Source organism: Juglans regia, chromosome 9, assembly GCF_001411555.2.
Source record: "Juglans regia cultivar Chandler chromosome 9, Walnut 2.0, whole genome shotgun sequence".
NCBI lineage: Eukaryota > Viridiplantae > Streptophyta > Magnoliopsida > Fagales > Juglandaceae > Juglans > Juglans regia.
Window position 1 is genome coordinate 20514924 of NC_049909.1, and position 23543 is coordinate 20538466.

Consider the following 23543-nt stretch of genomic DNA (forward strand, 5'->3'; position numbering starts at 1 on the left):
GTACTAGTAAAAATAATCCTTTCTATGGTTCTGTAATTAAGTACCAAACAGTACTTTTGGCTTCCTTTAAATTATTTTGAAGGTACATGTCGTCGGATTGCAAATTGGCAGCTATTTTAAAGTCTTGTAGTTCGTAATGGAAATGATCAAGTTTGGCCTGATGCTTTCATACACATAACAAATGCATATAAGTTACATCAACTTTCCACATAGATTCATTTTGCAACGAATAATGTCACATGGATTGAACATTATATATACAAATATTTTATAAATGAAATATAATGTAAATATCCCACGTAGCATGCGTTCGTGATTAGTGTGTGTTTTTTTTATGGAACGTATCACGTGGGAATGTTCTACGGATGTGTACTGCGCACTTGAAATATTCGGACGCGAATCCAAAGATTAGATTTCATGATTAAGATCTGATCTGGAGGCATTTTTTTTATAATCTTCTTTTCATTATAAAGTTAACGACGCACATTTCCGATACACGCATTAAAAAAAATACTTTGATGTGAAATCATATAAAATTAAATTTATAATTTAATATAATTTAATGTGATGGTGATAAATTAATATAAAATCGCACTGATTTGTTTTTGTAATTTTTTTTTTTTATGGTTATAACAATTAAGAAAAAGTCATTTAGGAGACTTTACGTATACATAAAACTATTTATGTAGGTTTAAAATAATTTATAAAAATAATATTATTTTATAAAAATATTTTTAATTTAAAATATAATTATATTAAATTTTTTTTTTTTTGTTGACATCATAATTATATTAAAAATTATGAGTGAATCACTGCTCTTGTTCTTTGATACGCCTCTTTCATGTTAAAAGGTGGTGCGGTCATAAAAGGAAGAAATAATTTGAAGGTTACCAAATCCCACTTTGGCACTTACAAAAGAGTACAATTCGAGTTTGTGGGAGCGACACATATAATAAGATTATAGGAGCGACATAATTACAACAATGACCCTACCCCAAGTGCCCTTTTCTGTTGGATATTCTTTCCAGATAATAGTTATCATAGGGTCTTTTTGGGAACGAGTTCCTACTTTTTCTGTTTTTTTTTTTCCCTTTGTCTCTCTTGTGAAGAGACAATCAAATCATTACACTCTACCCTCTAGCAACTGTACTTAAAAAATGCCTTTTTATTTTTTTAACTTATTTTCATACATTTTTTTATATTTTTAAAAAAATTTACAAGATTGTAAAAAAAATACATGTAATTTTTATTAAAATAAACAATTTATAACCAATCATTTTGCTTGAAATCTAGTATTGGGGTGTGTCGCGGATAAGACAAGAGTTGGCTTGTATTTTAATTTTGTATATTAATGATGTGAATGGTGTATCCTCTACATTATTAATCTTTAAAATACTTAAAATCTTCACATAATTAGACTAATTTTAATTATTTCTCATTGATCATCTCTAATATAATTATCGATAAAAAAAACTTTAAATATTATATTTATTATTTAAAAATAAATAAAATTGTAAATGACAATAAAAAAAGTATGTCCAGGTTAGCTAATAATTAAACCCTTTCACGTAATCATATGGTACAAAAAGATCCACTTTCTCCGTGGTCCAAAAAGCGAGGTTTTTTCCGCCTCTCTATCCCGTACAAAGGTTCTTCCTCATACGTGGTTTCTCTGAAGATCCGAATCCCTTTAGCTCTCGAAATTTTGGATTAGGATAGAAAATCCCGCTGTTTCGTGAAGAAAGAAAAAAAAAGATTTCTGTTTTCTCCAGTGTTTCCCGTTGTATTTTTATTTTATTTTTATCTTTTGTTTGGATTGGTGCTGTCTGGCTGTTCGTTGATTGTCATCTAAAAAGTTTCGTTCCTAAAGCAGACTTCTAAGCGAGGTTTCCGAAAATCTGATTCGGTAATGCATCTTTTCACGAATGAATTCTTATTTTATACAGTGTGTTGGATGCCTTTTGTGTTCGTTTTCTCTGAAAATATGCTCTGTTTGGCGACTTAGAAAATTGAATAAAAGAAAATGAGAGTTTCGATACCCTGTATATTCCGCGCCTGAAATCATTTCACTTTTCCATAGTTTTCCGAATACGGACAACGAAGAGCGTACCAGTTGGTACTGATTTTCTGTTTTCCTTTTCCCGAGTTTTCTCGGCAACCAAACAGAGTATCAACAGGAACTTCTAGGCTACGTTTTCCCAGCTGTTTGATACGATTCTGAAGTTGGAATTTTCATTTTTGAGCACCCTGTTAATTTAATGGTCGTTCTATACGTAGGAACGGCATTTGTATATATCATGAATAAAGTAAGCGCTGAAGCGGGCTTGAAAGCAACATGCAAGGGATTGAGCTTTTGAGAGCTGTTGCGCGTTTGCGCATATTGCTTGTTAGCGCTTTAGAAGGATTGCAGGACCCTTCGGCTTTTCTAATAAGTTAGAAATAGTTTCTTATTTCTTTTTGTTTATTCTTGGTTAATTAATTATTTTAATTGCTTGATTTTAGTACGAGGGTAGTCCATGGATATGTAATGGTTGACTTTTAAATACGAGAACTTGATCACCCGATTATTTCATGCTGACTTGGTCCAATCGGGTGGTTTATGAGATGATAATGAACATGTTTTATGGAATCAAACTAAACGGACCGTTCAATGCCAATATCGTAAGAAATCACTGCTCTAAGGATGGGTAGTTTATTCTAAGTTACGTAAACCTTGTGAAAGACATAAGTTAACTGACAAGTCGATATGCATGTTGGATAAGTATTATAATAATAGTTCGATTGAAACTTATCATGGGGAGAAAATGCTATCCTTTTGGATGGTTTACCCTAACTTCCCTGCCTGATTGATGTAGCAATGAGACATACAATTTTTGGCTTAAGGATGGGTAATCAATATTCAAATGCTGCAGAAAAAGTGATGGGTCTTGTTTTGGTTTAGATTGGGGATCAAGATCTCCAGCATTTTCCATTTATTTATGTATCATTGATCACCTAGCTAAATGATTGAGTGTGCAAGATTCTCTCCTGTATTATATTTCCTTATATTGGTTGAATTTTATTATTTTCTGCCAACAGATAGTCACTTTTTATTATTCTTTCTTAGACAATATGCAATTGGTTTTCCTTCAGATGTTCTAGGTGGTTGTGCTCATATGGCTCTATGCAAAAGCGAAGTTGCTTTTGTCAATCTTTCTGAAATGCCATTTTACAAGAATTAAGATACATATGTCAGGGTTTAGTGTGTGTCTGATTCTTGATTTGTCTAAACTCCAATTACCATGACATAGGACTTCTGTTTATCTGTAAAATGCACAAGTTATCTTCTGTTTCTTAAGTTCATTGAAGTTTCTACATTATTCAGTTTGACCGAGATGAATGCTTTGTTCGATATGAAATATAATGTGATATTTGCACATTTTAGATTGGTGCTTGTAGTAAACCGGGTATGTGTGCATATTTTCAATTGTTAGCATGCTTATTCGGTTTAAACTGTTATATTGTGTTCAGCAAATTTGCTTCATTGTAAAGTCTCCATGTTGAATAGCATGTGAGTATTTTCAATGCAAACCATATTTGCCTAGCATTCATATTAAAGGAGAAATATTTCTCTGTTTAATCTGTGCAACGAGGAGACCACATTTTGCACTAGAGTGCCAAATGTTATTCCATTGAAGTTGTCAAATTTTCTGTGTAACTGTCCATTATATTTTATCTCTGACGTGGTAAAAGGTCTACAATAGCCTTGAAATTGTATGTTGATTAATATTTTTCCTGTGGAGCTGGATTTTTTACTTGCATAAACATGATGATTCTATGTGAAGTCTTGTGCAAGATAATGCACAAAATATAACTTCTATTGTTGTCTTCTTTCATTATCCTCTCATGCTGGAACAGCTCCGGGTATCAATAATCACAGATAATGCAAATTTCTGCTGTATATTTTTCCATGTCCCTCTAGCTTTCTTTTCACATAGGTTTCCATTGTTTTCTTTGCAGTGAAAGATGGTTGCCTTTGGGAAAAGGTTGAAGGAAAGACAAATTCAAGAATGGCAAGGGTATGCTTGACATATAATTATATCATTCTAGTTTTAACCGCTTAGAACTTAATCCATTTGGCTTACTTAATAAAAGTATACTCTAACAGACGAGCAAAGAGAAAAAATGTAAATATTTTCTGTTATCAGTTAGTGACAGGCATTCTGTATTTTTGTTATTTCTTTTTTGAAGCTAGGTAATGGTGGTAAATGAATTTTGATAAGTTGTTATGGTTATCTAATTATGAACAAGTCATTGGTAGTAACATAGTAGATTGAACATCTTATCTAATGGCCCTTGTGACTAAAAGATTTGATTTGTTTGTACATCTGTTGTGAGCATATTAATCTCATAGTTTTTTGGAAACAACTTTTCAACTCTACCTATCTACTTTTACAAACCCCTTTTACTTTGGGCTAAGGCCATTGTATTAGAGGCGGCTGATCTTAATGACTTGTATGCTTCTTTTTTTGTTAGTAAGCTGTAATTAGGTATATTTCTCTTGTATATTACCTGTATACTTGGGCTTTGCCTAATTATGAGGATTAATAAATTTTTCTTACTTATATATAAAAAAAAACTTTTACAAACCCCAATACAAGAATTGAAATTTCCTAGTCCTTTTTCAGCAAAACAAAGCCTAGTCTTTTCTGCCTTCTATCCTGCTTTTCCTGCTGGAGACTGTTTTTTATTAGCTCAGTCATGAATCCCCCTGGATGGAGCCATGGTCTATTTTGGTAGTCTTGTACACCTGTTGAAACCCAAAAGGGAAAAAAGAATCCCAAGATCTCACAACAGACCTATATTTTCACAGTATGTTTATGACCCTTCTTTGCCAACTTTCAACTGACAACTGCTTGAATGCATTTTCTAACAGAATCCTTATTTCTTGATACATGGCTAAAATTTCTGCCATTCTGCTTGCTCCAAATTTGATATACCATAGTGGCTGAAACGATGGTTTACTCCTTGCATTCCTTCTGAAAGTGGCTGGTGGCAGCGAGCTATCCCATGGTTTTTAACCAGGCCACAATCTTTATTCTTTCCTCTTGGCAACCAGTCCATGATATGAACCTGCAGGACACAGATTTGTGTAGCCCATTGCCCGAATCCATTTGTAAATTACTGCTCAAAATGATTAATCCAAATTTTTGTTGCCGTCCACAAAACACGCAACCTGCTGGTAGCTTGTTTTGGGTCAGATTTCTCTCAAAAGTTTATCTTATAAGATTTAGAAATTAAAGCTTGTTTTTTCAAATTTCGTAGCTTCATGCGTCTTCTCAAAAGAATATTATCAAACCTTTTGTTTAAATGCAACCAAACCACTCACAGAGATGAGATGAGAAATCTGTGAATAGTAGTTAAATAGTTTGAGTTAAGATTTTTATTGGGTTTTGGGAAAAGAGAGAGAAAAAGTTGAATAAAAATATTATAAAGTTAAAATATTGTGAATTGTTTTTTGTGTTTTATATGGAAGTTTGGGAAAGTTGTAATGATTAATAATGATTAGATGAAAATTTATGGAAGATAAATTGAAAAGTATTTGTATTTAAGTAGTGTTTGGATGTTGAGATGAGATGATATGGGATGAAATGAGACCAACTGCGTATCCAAATGGGGCCTAAGATAAAGATGGGGGTTTCATTGAATATTATTGCACAACAGTTTCATTTCATTGTAATTAGATTCCTGTCATTGATGCTCATGATTTGATTTCTTACTCTTCCAGGTATTACATTAACTATAAACTCATGAAGAAAAGAGTAAAACAATATGTTCAACAAATTGAAGTTGGGACTCAAGATCGACGGCATGTACTCAAGGATTTCTCAAGAATGTTGGATAATCAGGTGCTTTGTGTACATGTTTCTTGTCATGAAACAAAACAGACAATAAGATGTAACAAGAACTAATATTTGTTTTATGTATCAACTTATAAAATATATATATATATATATATATATATGTTTTATGTATCAGTGCTTTGCTTATGCATGTTAAATTTCTGTCTTTCACAATCTGCTTATTGAATCACATATGCATTATGTCAAACTGAGTAGCTTATAGGTTTGTTAATTTTAGAGGATTCCTTTACAGTTGGTTCCAAGATAACGCACCCACCTTGTCATTATGCTCAATTACACAATCCATTGAACTATAAGTAACATAACTATATAAGTATTTGTTATAGTCAAGTTGAAGTAGGTGTTTTCTTATTAACCTTTTTAAGATGGAACTAGGTTATCTTTTCAAAGTGACCATGGCCGATCTGTCAAATCTTTAAGAGAAGTGAAGAAACATCTGATGTTATGGCAGATAAATTAAAAGTTCCGTCAGGTCCCGTAGATATGTAATGGAACATGTGATATCCCTTGAGTAGCTACCTCTCCATACGATCAAACATAATGAGTAAATTTTTTTAGCCTTAAAGGGAGGATCTAAGACATAACCTATGTCAATGTTTTAAGTGGCAGTGGCTCTTGTGCAGATGTATACTTACCCTCTAGGGAACAAAAATTGTTTGTTTAAAGGAACCTCACATGTGCAGTCATCATGGATGACCTAAGTTCTGGTGTTCTTTACTCAAGGTTGATCATGAATGGTGTTTTTACCAATTCCTTATAATTATTTCAGATTGAGAAGATTGTCCTTTTTCTGTTGGAACAACAAGGGATACTAGCAAGCAGGTTAGCTAAGCTTGATGAACAGCATGATTCCCTTCAGCAGCAACCTGATATGTCTCAAATATCTGAATTACGAGAAGCTTATAGAGCAGTGGGACGAGATCTTTTAAAGCTTCTCTTTTTTGTTGAGATAAACGCTATTGGTCTGCGGAAGATACTGAAGAAGTTTGATAAACGCTTCGGTTATAGATTCACTAATTATTACGTCAAAACACGTGCAAATCATCCTTACTCCCAGCTGCAGCAAGTGTTCAAGCATGTGGTAATGTGTTAATGTTGGAGGGATTCTTTTCCTATTAAAAATTTTAAGACTCATAAAAGACTTCTGAAATTTTTTACTCACTGACAGATAATGGAACCTGCAGGGAATAGGGGCTGTTGTGGGAGCTGTATCGCGAAATCTTCATGAACTTCAGAATCGGCAGGGAAGCTACTTATCGATATATGATCAACCTGCTCTTCCCCTCCAGGTTTCTGTTACATATACTGCAACTTGTTCAAATTTTCATGGTCCCCCCCCCACGTGTTTCTCACTCCCTATCATACACACCCACACACACGCTGCGAAGTGGTCACAAAGCTGGTGATTTCCTATGGTATTTACTAGGTTTCTCTACAGGATCCTGTCGTTGACTCAATAAGAGCAGCCGTGGACAGATTGACTCACTCAACAAATTTCCTCAACTTTTTGGCGCAACATGCTCTCATTATGCAAGATGAGCTGCCTACTCCCATTGAGGAACAAGTTGATGATCAGAAATACCATTTTATATCACTTCTCTTGAACTTGGCCAACACATTTCTTTATATGGTCAATACATATATTGTTGTTCCTACAGCAGATGACTACTCCTTGAGCCTTGGAGCTGCAGCAACAGTTTGTGGTATTGTGATTGGTGCAATGGCAGTTGCCCAGGTGTTTTCTTCGGTGTATTTTAGTGCATGGTCAAATAAATCATACTTCCAACCTCTTGTATTTAGCAGTATAGCTCTTCTTGTGGGAAACACCTTGTATGCATTGGCTTATGATCTTAATTCGATAGCGGTTCTCCTAATTGGCCGCCTTTTCTGTGGGTAAGTAGTCTTGTTCTTCTTACTGTGTCATTACTTGATAGGAATAACTTCAAGAATGTGCTTTTCCTGCATTTTGAAACGAAGATCTCCACCTTGCTTTGCATGTTGGGTTCAACATTCTAGTTTACAAATCTATGCATTTCTTATTTACTTTCATCACAATAAAAAATATATACTATCACATCTAAGCAAGTAACAGAGAAAAGACTACTTAATTAAAAAATTCATGAAACCACAAAATTAGTATGAGAAAATAGAAAAATCTCATGGAATTGTGTTCTGTTACAATTGTGTATATACATTTTTTTTATAGGTGAAGTTATGAGATAATAGGAAACTTTTTAGACTGCAAGGTCTATGGACCCATTCACCAAGACTTTGCCACTATAAACTTTTAACTGTGCATGTACATGACAACACATGCCCTAAACATGCACATATTTGTAGGAGAATCTTAGTTGGTGTCAAAACTTGGAGCCTGTACAAAGCTTGGGTACCCAAACAATTGGCTTTACAACATTAAGAGATTGAGTAATAGAAGAAAGACCAGACATAGCTCTTTCAATCAAGGACGTGACATGAAAATGGTCAGATTGCAAGTAGAAAAAGTTTCATTCACCAAACCATTTTTGCTATGGTTATAGATTTATTTCTGTTATGAAAATATTAACAAGATTGGTTTCTGCTCTTTTATTAAGGCACACCATTTGCTTATGGTCACAAGAAACTAGAAAACTTGGTTATAAAAGGGACGGTAATTTTCTTCTTACCGAAGTGTGGTATCAGATTTCGAATTAGGAGATTATGGTCTCTTCTCCGACCAAGAAATGCTTTTCTAGTTTTTTTTCCAGACAATATAACAGTATAGTATTTATAATATGCTCATCATATATATTAACGTAGCCACACTTTTGAAATTGTAGATTGGGTTCTGCAAGAGCTGTTAACCGGAGGTATATCAGTGATTGTGTACCTCTGAAAATCCGCATGCAGGCATCAGCAGCTTTTGTTAGTGCCAGTGCTCTTGGAATGGCCTGTGGTCCTGCTCTAGCTGGTTTGCTTCAAACTAATTTTAGGATCTACAAGCTTACATTCAATCAAGACACCTTGCCTGGCTGGGTTATGGCTGTTGCTTGGCTAATATACTTAATTTGGTTGTGTATCTCATTTAAAGAACCTTCTCATGATTTTGAAGAAAATCAATTGCCTCAGGAATCGAATTCTGGTATGTTGATTCATATGGTGCTGACTTTTTGGTTGATATCTCGCACATTTCTGGCCATGTCTATGTTATTTTTTTCAGACTTTAAATTGAATAACTGACCATTTAATGTGACTGGTTATTTTTTTTTCTCATAGAACTGATTTTGCTATTTTGGAAACTTATAAAGAGTATATAGATTCTAAATGACATCATCAATCTGTCAATCAGAGTGGTGATTTACTTATCCATCATTTTTGGAAAGTGTAACAAAAATTCACTCTTTTAAGTTCTCTGTTTTTTTTTTTTTTTGACAAGTTCTCTGTTCAAGATGTTTAGTTCTGGTTGTGGACTTTGAATGACAGAAGCAGTACAGAATGATGCCCTTGAAGAAGGACTTAAACAACCATTGCTTGTTAGTTCAGAAGATAAGCAACAAGAAGAAGATAGTGAGCAAGAATGTGATGAAAGTGAAGAAGCTTCTGAGGAATCTCGCCGACCAGCTACTTCAATTCGATCAGCATATAGACTACTTACACCCTCTGTGAAGGTATATAGGTGACTTTTATATTAGTTTAAAAAAATTAACAGATAAGTTTGATGTATGTCTTTGATTTCATCATTGACATGAAAAAAAAGTATGTAGTTATTAACACACGTGGTTTTGTTGTTCTGTTTTTCAGGAAAATAGAACTATAGTACTATTTTTATTCTTAAAAATATATATTTCAAATGTGACCCCCCCAATATGTATGCTTTATGGAAACACACACAAACACCACATTGCTGAAACATACTAATGTATATGGATGTTTAAACTTGTTAACCAGCAGAGTATCAATGTTACAACTTCTCTTATTCATTATAATGCAGCTAGAAGTCCCAATTAGGTGAGCAAGCACTTATGCTTCCACATTAAAGCTTTGTCTACTGAGATGCTTTCTTTGAACCGATAGTTGAGATGAGTTATCAAGTCTCGTTTCACACTGTAAAGTAGAACCTGATCATTGACTTTGCTCTGTGTTTTACTTATCCAAAATAAAATAAATTACTATTGAATTGCAGGAGATTAAGCAATCCAGATCCTGCTCATTTATCTTTTGATCGCTGTCATGTATTTTATTGTCCAAGCCTATGGACTGGTTTAAATCATTGAGAAGCTTTTCCTCCTAAAATCTTCTTCCTAATCTCATGTCTGCTATTAATATTTGGTTGGAGCTGAAACACTAGGAACTTCAAAACAATCATTAATTGAATTTCTATGTTTCATCAGGTTCAGTTGTTGATATATTTCATGCTCAAATATGTAATGGAGATTTTACTTTCAGAATCAAGTGTTATTACCACATACTACTTTCACTGGTCTACGAGCACAGTGGCAATTTTTCTTGCTTCCCTTGGCCTGACAGTTCTTCCAGTAAACATCGTTGTTGGAAATTACATTAGCAATATGTTTGAAGACAGGTAATTATTTAACAGTAACAAGCTTTTGATCTCTAATTTCTGGAATTTGTTCAGTATCATTAGTATTTGATTATCTTTATCTCCTCCCCTTCTTCCCCCCCTTCCCCCCAAAAAAAGAAAAAGATAAGGAAAAACATCTGTTCTAAATTTTTGGATGCTTCTCATAAACTGTTGATGCATTAATTTTCATCTGTCTGATTCTGATCGCAGGCAGATTCTATTGGCGTCTGAAATTGTGGTTTGCATAGGCATACTCCTGAGCTTCCATATAATAAATCCGTACTCTGTGCCACAGTATGTCTGCTCAGGACTCATCGTGTTTGTTTCTGCCGAGGTACTTGAAGGTGAGATATTGTTCAGTTCAATTTCATTTTTGTTTCTAATAAGCACCTATAAGGAGGGAAAACTGCACGTCATGACTAACCAAATCCCAATTAAAGTGATATATTTAGGAATAATCAATGTGGTCTAGGATTAGGAGAGGAAATGGTTTTCTGAAGTTGAGAAAAGAAATAACAGTTAATTTATTGTATGTCTGAAGTATTCAAATATATCTAGTTCCACGTTTGTGGATTTGTCTTGTGAGCTTTTCATTTTCAAGAAGCCTGATGCTTCTTTTTTTTTTTATAATCACAGTGACTTTCTTCGGGTATAGCTATCGTCTCTATGTTTATCATCATTGTACACCTTTCATGCTAATCCATTTTGATATTCTATCTATTTGGAAATTGGAATTGGTATGTTATATGTATATCTGCCAACCTCAAGTTCAGAAACTTAAACCACAAACTCGAGATTTTATCTAACTTTTTAAGGTATAAACGTAAGATGAAATAAACCAAAGATCATCTAATTGAATCTGGATATTGGCACAATATAAATGGTATCCATAATTCATCAGATATCGCACTACCTTGATCTTGAATTAATTTAGGCTAAAATATTTACGGTTAAAAAATTATAGAACTGGGAGGGGACTTCTGCAATTGTTCCTGTTTAAAATAAGCCTTTCTCCATTTTGAAGACAAAAGGGCATCAAATCTTATTATTTCATATTTGATAAGAAACTAACATTTCTGTTTTTTAAATTTTTTGGATGAACTCAAAACTTTCTTCTATAAAACTTAGTTCATTTGGGCCATTGCTATAAATTTTAATGGACTAAGCCTCCATGACTTCCTTGTATCAATTTCAAATTATAATTAGGTGTTTCTCTTATATATATAGACTGAAATCACTCAAAAAGTGGTCTACAGTGTTTCCTCGTATACACACATACATATATATATAAGAAGTAAGAAAGTACTGTAACAATCTCACCGCCACGTGATCAGCAAAAATGTACACTTATTAGCTCTAATAATTGTATTGTATTGGAATAATTTAGGAACAATAGTGAACTAGAATATAATTTCTTTGTGAAGATTCAAATTTTGTCTCAGAGCTTTGCATCCTGATGAAAGGAATATATCATGAATTTTCTCTACTGTTGGTTCAGGTGTCAACTTGGCACTCCTCTCTAGGGTCATGTCATCCCGGCTTTCCCGTGGAACCTATAATGGTGGACTACTTTCAACAGAAGCTGGGACAATTGCACGAGTGATTGCAGATGGCACGATAACTATGGCTGGATACTTGGGTCAGAGTAGACTCTTGAATGTCACCCTACTTCCTTCACTCTTCATTTGCATTTCCTCCATTGTTGCCACCTGCTTAACGTACAACTCTCTCTATTGATTAGTAACTCTTGTATCAATAGTTATCCATCCAAGGCAATTCCAGTCCCTGTAAGATCTCTCCATTTCCTCATTATTTTGCCTCACTATCAGCTATCATTGCTGTGCATTGCAAGAAAACGAGCTCATTCATTTTGTTCTTGATCTGTTGGATTATAATAAATTATTACTCCTCTAAAGTTGCAAGCCTAGAAAATTCTCATCTATACCCACCCGTTCAACTACTTTATTTTACATATAAGCCGGACCTTTGAGCTGAATTACTGAAAATTGTGGTTTTTTGCTTTATACTGTAATTGAGTAGAGAATATTTACAAGTATATATGGGTAATTTTACCTCAAAGGAGACTATGTTTCAAGCTAAGGCCATAATATCATTTGTTGCTTTGCCAATATGCGGGTAAATGGTGTTTATAATTTGGTTTGCAAGTGTGCATAAAATCACTGATCAAAAAGTCCCTTTTGGCAGCTCTCGATCTGCAAATTAAGAATTCTCAATGTGAAGAAAGCATGAACGCACAGAGACAAACGGCCGATAAAGGATGTCCAGGTCTGTGGCTAGAATACAATCACCCGGTGTTGTTGTCACTGTCATCATCGTTGTTCTATTATTGCCACCACCAACACCATGACTTTGCACCGCTCCCTTTAAGTACTAGTCATTGTCACCGGCCTCCATTACCATCATACTTTTAATAATTACTATTGCATCCTGATTTTGAGAGTTTTAACTATACTTAACTCCAAAAATAAAACGTAGATTGATGGGATTAAATTCTCAGGAAAAAAAAAAAAAAAAAAATCGACACTAATTTACAGTACCTCCCAAAAAAACATGAGCGGTTCTGTACTTCCTAACTTATTTGATAATCAATCAATATAATTATTCTAATTCATTATAAATCATTTCAATTTACGTAACTGTTTTTAATTTAAATTAGAGTTGTAATTTTAAAAAAATCTAAATTTTACCATTTTTTTGGCATACTAGGACAGCCATTTATAGTACCAACTCTTTCATTTCAATGACACGTAGACGACAACTAGTGATCAACAGCTGACGACACGTGGATATGTAATATAGCTAGCCCCGAAAAGTCTTCGCCGAGGCATCCATGGGCATTAGGGACAAAGCTCGTTATTATTATTATTTTTTAATATGAATAGAATTTTATTCATCATATGCAAATAAATTAGTCATTAAATTATACATATGGATAGAATTTTTATTCATTACATATTTTTTCACTCAAAATTGAATTAAAAAATTTATACAAAATCTTACTCTATTCGCACTTTCTTTTCTAAATATGAAAGAGCTAACTTTGCCAATTTATGTGTCATAGTATTGGCCTCCCGACATGTAAAGCAAATACCCTACTTTGGTCTTTCAATGAGCATGTTTCGAGTATCAACAATCACAATTTCATAGCTTGTATAAATATCTTCCATGTTATTTGTATCATTTACAACTATATGAGAATCTCCTTCCAGTATCACTCTTGACAACCCTGACTGATCAATACATAAATTCATAACTTTTCTCAAGGCAGTGCCTCTGCTATAACAAGTTTCATTACATGTTTTATATTTGAACACAGAGCAGCCAAAATATCACCTGAAGTGTCTCTAATTATCACTCCAAATCCAACTTCTTTTGATTGATTCTCCACAGCAGCATCTCAGTTGGCCTTATAGAACAAACCAATTGGTTTTTTTAATTGCTTAAGGGTGATCTCTAAACTCTTCTTGATGGCATATATACTCTCATGTTGATAACTCTGTGCTAAAGTAAAATCCACCAGACATTATTTTGCATTCAAAAACACCTTTCTCGGATGCTCGAATTTGTTTTAAAAAATTAAGGAATTTTTTCTTAACCATATTCTTCTCATTGAATAAGTCACTAACTCAACCTCTTCGGCATTCAGTCTCTCGTTCAGTTTCTTCCATTAGGGGACAAAGCTCGTTAATTAAGTCCGTAATTAATGAATTAAGTGGGACATGTTGAACCTTAATTCCATTTACAAAGTCGAAGATTTTATGTGCTGATTACGCTTAATTACGTTAAAACTGCCAGCATATATAATATATATCCCTATATTTTGCCAGCTTCTATTAATCACATGCAGCTCTCAAGTGCTGATCATATATCACCGACTATATATGATAATTATATATAGAATATACTTTTTCAATAAGTAACAAAAAATTAAAATAACAAACAAAATGGTTGGAATAGTTTAAAATTAGGAAATATATACTGTGAATGATGCTAAATACAGTTCTAAAAATTTGTAAGTCTCGCACACTTCCTTTTAAAAAAAGTAGAGTCCCCTTTTAATTTTTTTTTATATAGATTTCAAATTTAATCATTTTTTTTAAATAAAATGAGCAAAATTTACACATTAATTTAAGACTGTAAATATCATTTATTATAATATATATATATATATATTTATATATATATAGTATCAATTACAATATATACTGTGATGGACTTGTCATCAATCAATTAGGCATGTTCATCTTTAACAAGACTAGCTAGCTACCACGTGTTTTTATTAATTAAGTGGGTCATCGGCATTCATGATCGTCGGGGTACATTTTTTGGTTTCTGTTGTGATGATTTTTTCAATTCCCTTGCAGACCCTCATCATCATGTAGTACAGACTATATTTAATCACCGAAAAATATGGTTTAGAAAAAATGCTCTATATCAATGTGGTATATATATATATATATATATATATATATATATATATATATACATACGTACAAAACAAAATGCCTTCTTGAATCGAGTCTGATCATCATCGTAGTAACTAGTAAAATAATTAAATCGCGCGGAGCCGTACTTGACTAAAACATGCATGCATGCATGATCTTATACCAATATTTATGGCTGGAAGCATTTAGTGATCAACACGTACGTCTGTCATGGACGTAGTTTCGATCATGTTTCAAACATTCTCATTCTCTCTCTTATAAATTGTTGTAAGAAATACTTAAGATGGATAATTTTGTAGATTCTAAGCTATACGGCAAAGCATGACGTACGTACATGACATTGGATAGAGACTTGAAGATCAATAGTGCTTGGAAGGAAAATAATCAATTGGAAAAGAGTAATACTCTATATATTAATCAGTTATCATTTCATGATGTGATATTAGATAATTAAAAATTATTTATTATAATTTACTTATAAATTTATCATCTAATGTCACGTCTTGATGTGAAAATAGATGATAAATAGATATTTTCATTAAAGAATACTACTAGTAACTAGTAGTTAACCGGTTGACATTTAACCATAAATATTAAGATCATGATACTAAAACGATAGATATATGTACGTAGTTATCCAGCTCGATCAGCAATTCTCATCCATACATGCATGAGACGGCCATATTTTGAGTTTTCTTCTCCATTTTGTACGTAACTCATGAAGAAAAACAAACAACTTTGAAAACAGAGAGAGATCACAGATTATTAGGCTCCGTATGTATATTGAGTTAAAGATACATTTTTAATGGATTATTTAAAAATTAAATATACTGAATATTTAACTATTAAAGAACAAATATTATTTTATTGTTATATAATAAAAAAATAACTATTTTAATGTAGAGATTTATGTGAATAAAATGATTAAAAATTAAATTCATCTTATATTTATAAAAAATATACTATTATTTTACTTAATCCATCGAGAGTGTTCAGATAAGATGAGTTAAGATAAAAATTAAAAATTAAATAAAATATTATTATTTAATATTATTATTGTTTTAAAATTTTAAAAAAATAAATTATTTATTATATTTTATATAAAATTTTAAAATAATTATAATAATAAAATAAAATAAATTGATATTATTTTTCAATCCAAACGGCTCATTATTCCGCCTCCAACGAGAAAGGAAGCCAGGACGTGTACAGAACTTTGAAAAGAAAGGCCAGCGACGTCAGTTAATGCAGAAGCTGCCTGAAAATGCCGGATTTTAATTGGAATGATGGAATCCACGGACTAGAAGAATGCAGACAGTACGTACTGATAAGGGTTCCATCGTGGCGGCATTTAAAGTCTAACTGAACTACTTTCTTCACAAGTTGTTGTATTTCATTAATTTCCCACAATATTATATAAACTACATGTCTCCTTTAACTTAAAAAAGTGGCTATAAACTACAACAGGAATGAACAATGCACAGTATTACAGTATTGAACAGTGTAAACAGTATAAATATACTACAATAATCAACAGTTACGAACAGTATTACAGTATGTGCTACAGTTCTAAACAGTGTTCGTAAACAGTATAAACAGTGCTAAACAGTAAAATAAAATGATATAATTTTATTAAATATTTTTAGAGTAACGTTATATATAGTCGTAGAATATGTAAATACCGTGCAGTCGTTTTGAAAAATTGTGAGGTCTACTATTAAAAAATTAATTTATTTTCACGTGAGTCCTATATTTATTCAATTTTTTTAAAATGACTGCACGGCACTTACACACTCACGACTGCAACTATCATTTCTCATAATTTTAAGAGAGTAAAATCATATAAATAATTAGAGTTTTTAATATTATTTAAATCTCATAATATTCTTAATTAACTAAAATTATTTAGATAAAATGATTTTTAACCATTAGAATATTTTTAAAATTTTAAAAATAGAAAAGATTTACTTTAATGATAAAAAAATGTGGGAGTAATATAGAAATAAATGATTTTATATTTTTTCTGTTCTCCTTGGGTCATTGAGTATTCTAGTTGAATTCTATACAATTCATATATTTTGCTAAGAAAACTATTGTAAAAATATCTAAAATCTTTTAATTTTTATATTATTCATATTACTGTAACGTTTTGTTATCATTATAATGTTTGTTAAAATTTATTTTTTTGTTCCTGTGCATTAAATTATTAACTAATTATTTTTTTTTAAAATATATTATTTTTACACATCATATTTTTTTTTAGACACATCATTTTCAAGTAGATAAATGGACAAACGTGTTGCACGTTATATAACCGTTAGTGTATATATATATATATATACTGATTTATAAATATACACATTATATGATCCCCAACTTCTTGAGATCTATAAATCACTTTGATGATCAATATGATATTGGATTAGATTTTTAATTAATTTACATCAATTTTTATTTTTATTTTTTGTAATATTTTTATATAAATTAAGCATTAATTCTCTTAAAATAAATAAGCAAAACGAGATACAATGGATAATGATATTTTCAAAAGACACATATTCGGACGAACACGAGTTCCTAGTACTACTCATATCACGTACGATAATATATAAATATATATATATATATATATATATATATATATATATATATATCATGAGCAATATTCTTCAATTTTCTTATGTAAAATATTTAGTTAAATTGAATAAGTCGGAAATTAGGTTTCGAACTCCAAACTAATTGACCATGAATGATATCATATAAAATTATTGGTTATCCTAAAATTTTTAAATTAATAAAAAAGAAATAACTTTGAATATTTTTATATATAGCTTAACACTTTCCTAAAGACCCACAATCAAAAAATCCTAGCCGTTGCTTATAATTTAGTGCAATAAATTACAAAACCCAACTGCCACTTGATCTTATCGTGAAACACGAGAGCTAGCTAGCTATATAAACCCAATCAGCCAGTAAGCATAAGCACTACTGGCTAAATTTCATCTCCTAGCTCTCTTAATTTCTTCTACACATGATACACTTGTTCTGATTTTCTGGGCTAAAACTACTTGGCCGAGCCAGCCAGCAGGCCATGCGATCTGGGTGTCTTACTTTCTGCATTTCTTGAATCTTCGCTGCATGCCTAATTGGCCAATACATTTTTTCAACTTCCTGGACCAGTTTCGCCGGTACGACCACTACTACATCTCTGTTAATATTATACCCTCATATCTTTTCGCCATCGAGATCGTTGATCTTTTGAATTATATATACTATATATGCAGGGAAGATCAAGGCTCTGGTTTTTGCTTGTAGAATAAGTATATAGGCAATTATCTACGTACACAAGCTGTTCAAGGCCTTTGATATTCCTGAGGATCGAGCTTTTGAAAGTGCGATAATGGCTACGCTTAGCTGGCGGAGATTGTTTGGTACTGCTGCTTTGGCTGGAATATTGCTCTTCTTTAGTGGCTTTTGCGCCTCTGAAAAGGGTACCTACCCATTTTTCCTGGCTTAATTTCTAAGTATACTTCTTCATATTTATGCTCTCTGATAATAATAACCCTTCCCTCTACGTAAAAAAGTAGAAAATTTTGCTTTCCATTAACTGGAATTGGTAAAATATTTGAGGAAAATTGAGTCTCGATAATCTCTGCATGAGGTTGGAGTACTGACATGACCAACTAAGGGATAATTTAAAGATGCATGTATTTCATATATATTTTTTTATTTAGAAATTAATGCCTTGCGCGAATTTATTCGTTGAAAAAAGTATAAAAATCGCCGCAAAAGTCTATTTTCTAACTTGATGTAAAAAATTAGCAACGATGTAAAAAATCGCTGCAATTAAAGATTATTGCGGCGATTTTATTTCCAACAGACATAAAATCGCCGCAAAAAGTCTTATTTCTTGTAGTGTCCACAAGAACAATTTTTATGTGAAATTACTCTTTAAAACCTGAAATTAATATATATACTGATGCAAATTATTGTCATGATATAATGATATAAAATGTAGGCGATAAGTTGGGCCATCTTCAATTCTTAGATCATAATGTTTTCAAGAAATTGATTTCCAGTTGAATTTTGCAAATTGCAAATGATAAGGACATACATGTAATTATTATAATCAGTCATTCTTAATTATATATGGATTACTAGGGAAAACTCATTATTTAAGAAAAGTAATCATGTTTAGATATATATAGTCTTAGAATGTGCATGTCTTCTACATTTTATTTGAAAAAAATAAGGCCGGTCCACCATTAAAAAAACAATTTTCATGATGTGAATCCTAAATTTATAATTTTTTCAAAGGGAATTAGTGAGACTCATACGATACACTAGAATTATAAATATTATTTCCCATTTAAGAATCTTGTCATTTTCCTTGATCACGAGATAAAAGAGATTTTACATTTTGTGAATTAAAGTTCCATTTTCTTTAGAAAAATAAATAAATACATGAAAGACGTAATATACCAAATGTAGCATTTAATTTCTTTACGCACGACATTACGCGGCACCAATGTACGTAGCATATACTTGAGGCTTGTCTAAGCTGCTAGCTTCTCCATGGCTAGCTCGTGAAAGCTGTAAGTGGAGAGAAATAACAAATTAATGGGAATCAAATGCAGTCCATATATATATATATATATATATATATATATATATATAGGATGAAAATGACCCATTCTGAATATTAATGAAAGCACACAAAAGCTGGTAATATTAATGAAAGTAGGTGACTACGATTAGGTCGAAAACAGTACTACCGTAACTTTATGCATGCCTTATGGTTAATAATACGGCTAATTATTAAGTAATTAATTTCTTCTAATTTGCTCGAAAGAAATTACTCACGAAGTGATATTTTATAAATGAGTAATGTTATTTATCATTTAAATTCTCATCATCTTTTTATCATTACATGATATGACATTAAATTATTAAAAATTATTTATTATATTTCACTTGTAAACTTATAATCCAATATCATATTATAGAATGATAGGATGATGATAAAAAAAGAGATAATGAATATATTTACTTTTTATAAATTTAACTATTTAGGTCGTATTTTATTAATTACTATTTATTCTAAAAACTTATAATGGTCGACTGTATTTCTAGTCAATCGCATGTATTTAATGAATTTGATCATTCATTTGAAAAATTAATTACATTATACTTGTTGGACATTTGAACCTCCTTAATTTCATCTTGCATTCTATATCTAAGTACAAAACGAAATAAATGTAAGACATTAAAAGAATCGAATTCCTCGCTCAGTACTACAATATTAAGGTTGTGTTTGGATGTTAAAGTGAGTTGAGTTGAGTTGAGTTGAGATGATAAAATATTGTTAGAATATTATTTTTTAATATTATTATTATTTTGGAATTTGAAAAAGTTGAATTATTTATTATATTTTGTGTTGGGATTTGAAAAAGTTGTAATGATGAGTTGAGATGAGTTGAGAGTGGTTTAAGTTCCAAACGCACCCTAATACGTACTGCTTTTAATTTTATTATTTTTCCTTTAATTTTTTGTTTAATTTCCACGTACGCTCGCACGTACAGCTCCAAACTACAGCTTCATGCACAAGGCAACCTCAGCCCCACCCACATCCTATTATGACTACATCATTGTAGGCGGAGGTACGGCTGGCTGCCCCTTAGCAGCCACTCTCTCCCACAACTACAGCGTTTTACTCCTCGAACGTGGTGGCTCACCTTATGGCAATCCCAACATCACTGAGTTAGACCTGTTTGGTGCCGCACTCTCTGACCTCTCCCCAACCTCCCCCTCCCAACGCTTCATCTCCAAAGACGGCGTCATCAACGCTCGGGCTCGTGTTTTGGGCGGTGGAAGCTGCTTAAATGCTGGATTCTACTCACGCGCCTCTTCACATGACGTCAGGTACTAATATCATAAGCATGACTCGGATTTTCTCATGTGTCGTCTTCCATTCTAGTACTACATGTGTTTGCATGGCGCCTATATATGTGTTGATAATTTTTGCCAATTAAATTGGCTCATAATTAATAGGGAAATGGGATGGGATGGGCGGCTAGTGAATGAATCATATCAATGGGTGGAAAGGGTGGTGGCATTTGAGCCACCAATGCAACAGTGGCAGACGGCGGTTCGAGACGGAATGTTGGAAGTCGGGGTGTTGCCGGACAATGGATTCACGTATGATCATATGTACGGGACTAAAGTTGGGGGCACCATATTTGATAAAGATGGCCATAGACATACGTCTGCCGACTTGCTCGAATATGCTAACCCTAGTGGCCTTACGGTGCTTTTGCATGCTTCTGTGCATAGAATCTTATTTAGAACTCGAGGTAAGCTGTAGCAAATTGATGGACGAGTGAGAAAATTATTGGATATATTTTCTTAAAAATAGGATAAAATTTATTTATTTATTTATTCACTATAAATATATATAGTATTGTCTTAAAAATAAATGCTTGTTTAATTTTGTTCATCAAAATCAATCTTCATACTTAACCAGGAAGACCAAGGCCCAAGGCCCACGGAGTCATATTTAGAGATGCATCAGGGGCCAGGCACAAAGCCTATATCAAGAAGGGGTCCAATAACGAGATTATTGTATCAGCTGGTGCATTGGGGAGCCCACAGCTACTTATGTTAAGTGGAATAGGGCCTCCAGACCAACTAAAGGCCCACAAGATCAGAGAAGTTTTGGACCTGCCTATGGTTGGCCAAGGCATGTCGGATAATCCCATGAATGCAATCTTCATCCCCTCTCCAGTCCCGGTCGAGATCTCTCTCATTGAAACCGTTGGCATCACCCACTTTGGAAGCTACATTGAAGCAGCCAGCGGTGCCAACTTTGCCGGTGGCTCTCCGAGAGACTTTGGGATGTTCTCTCCTAAGGTAGTGTTTTATAGTCACAACAAAAGTTATTTTGGGCTGAGAGAGTAGTAGAAAAGCCTAGTTTTTTCCCGGATGCTAACTGGGCTCAAATTCTCTACCTGTCTAGAAGCCCAGGCCTGCTTTTAGCCAAGCAGCTCCCCAACAGAGAAATAGTGCAAAACAACAATAAATTATAATACCTTAATTTCGTCAACATTTTTAAGGAAATTTGACCTCAAACATGGTTAATGTGTTTGTATTGATCGCCATTTACAGATTGGGCAGCTCTCCACAGTCCCACCCAAAGAAAGGACCTCAGAAGCCCTAGCCAAAGCAGTGGAACTCATGGACAAACTTGACGAAGCAGCCTTCAGAGGTGGATTCATTCTAGAGAAAATCACGGGTCCAATGTCCACAGGCCATTTGGAGCTCCAGACCCTGAATCCCAATGACAACCCATCTGTCACTTTCAACTACTTCAAAGATCCCCTGGACTTGCAAAGATGTGTCCAAGGCCTTAGCACCATCGAGAGAGTAATCGAGTCAAAGGCTTTCTCCAAGTTCAGATACGACTTTTTATCTTTGCCAGCACTTCTCAACATGACCGCGAGTTCCCCAATAAATTTGTTGCCTAAGCATGAAAATGCTTCAAGGTCCTTGGAACAATTTTGCAAGGATACTGTGATGACCATTTGGCATTATCATGGAGGCTGCCAAATGGGAAAGGTTGTTGATCATGATTACAAAGTTCTTGGAGTTGATGCACTAAGGGTTATCGATGGATCCACGTTTAATCACTCTCCTGGAACTAATCCTCAGGCCACTGTCATGATGCTTGGAAGGTACATAACTATAATCTATTTGCAACATACTAAAATATACACTCATGTTAATTATTATGTGGAATCCTGCAACTGATCATGCTTTGAGTACTGTTTTTATATCAATGACGGACTATCATGTGTTTTAATGCATGCGGTGCAGGTACATGGGTGTAAGGATATTGAGAGAGAGACTAGCTGGCCGGAATGACTCTCATGAGTAAATCATGATTTTAAACATGGTTTTTTTTTTATGAACTTAATTGATCAAAATGCATGGATTTGGAGGAGTACTCCGTTTTACAATGATCTGTACGTTGAAAGCCTAAAGAAATGTCAAATTAATTATAATTGATTCTTGTGATCATGGATTTGAAATGATACATACACATATATATATATATATACATATAAATTAATTAAACGTACGTATACATTGAGGATCGATTATGTTAATAATTTATATATTTTCGAGTCTTCAACATTGTTACTCTCATGTGGTACTTGTGGTACTAATCAAGACTACCATGCACTGTATGCTACTTACCCTATCTATTAATATTCAATACGGTACCCCATAAGAAAAGTATATATATTAAATTAATATTATATTTTATTAGATGGAAAGCTTCACAAACTGAGTGCATGTGATCATGTAATATAACAAAACAAAGTTCAGAAACTTGCATGTATGCGCAGAGTTGGAGCCATTACCATAAGATCATCGATCAAGATCCAGCTACTGCATGTAGAGAGTCATAATTCCCATTAATAGGACAAGCAGAAAAAATAATGATATTTGAAATAGCATTAGTATGAAAAAGAAATATATAGTTTATCCATAAAGAGATTTTGTAAAAACATAAAACTCATAAATTGATGTGATATGTTAAATCTATATTATAAT

At 32.9% G+C, this 23543-nt stretch overlaps 2 protein-coding genes across 4 annotated transcripts; both read left to right on the forward strand.

The window, feature by feature from the left end:
• Window positions 1-1618: 1618 nt before the first annotated feature.
• Window positions 1619-12376, forward strand: LOC108990862 (SPX domain-containing membrane protein At4g22990-like). Of its 3 annotated transcripts, none has more exons than XM_018964960.2 (11): window positions 1619-1906; window positions 4000-4058; window positions 5768-5888; window positions 6673-6984; window positions 7088-7192; window positions 7342-7796; window positions 8720-9021; window positions 9363-9547; window positions 10271-10461; window positions 10672-10805; window positions 11960-12376. In XM_018964960.2, exons 2-11 carry the CDS (start codon window positions 4006-4008, stop codon window positions 12196-12198), a joined length of 2097 nt encoding a protein of 698 aa, XP_018820505.1. In that variant the 5' UTR covers window positions 1619-1906; window positions 4000-4005; the 3' UTR covers window positions 12199-12376. The 3 variants fall into 3 exon arrangements, with proteins under 3 accessions (XP_018820505.1, XP_035549870.1, XP_035549871.1); XM_035693977.1 differs by having other exon boundaries at window positions 1622-1906; window positions 9366-9547; XM_035693978.1 differs by having other exon boundaries at window positions 1622-1906; window positions 9369-9547.
• Window positions 12377-17903: 5527 nt separating this feature from the next.
• Window positions 17904-23003, forward strand: LOC108990869 (protein HOTHEAD-like). Its single transcript, XM_018964973.2, has 7 exons — window positions 17904-18115; window positions 18212-18418; window positions 20510-20849; window positions 20979-21280; window positions 21451-21836; window positions 22092-22657; window positions 22800-23003. Exons 2-7 carry the CDS (start codon window positions 18328-18330, stop codon window positions 22858-22860), a joined length of 1746 nt encoding a protein of 581 aa, XP_018820518.1. The 5' UTR covers window positions 17904-18115; window positions 18212-18327; the 3' UTR covers window positions 22861-23003.
• Window positions 23004-23543: the final 540 nt, after the last annotated feature.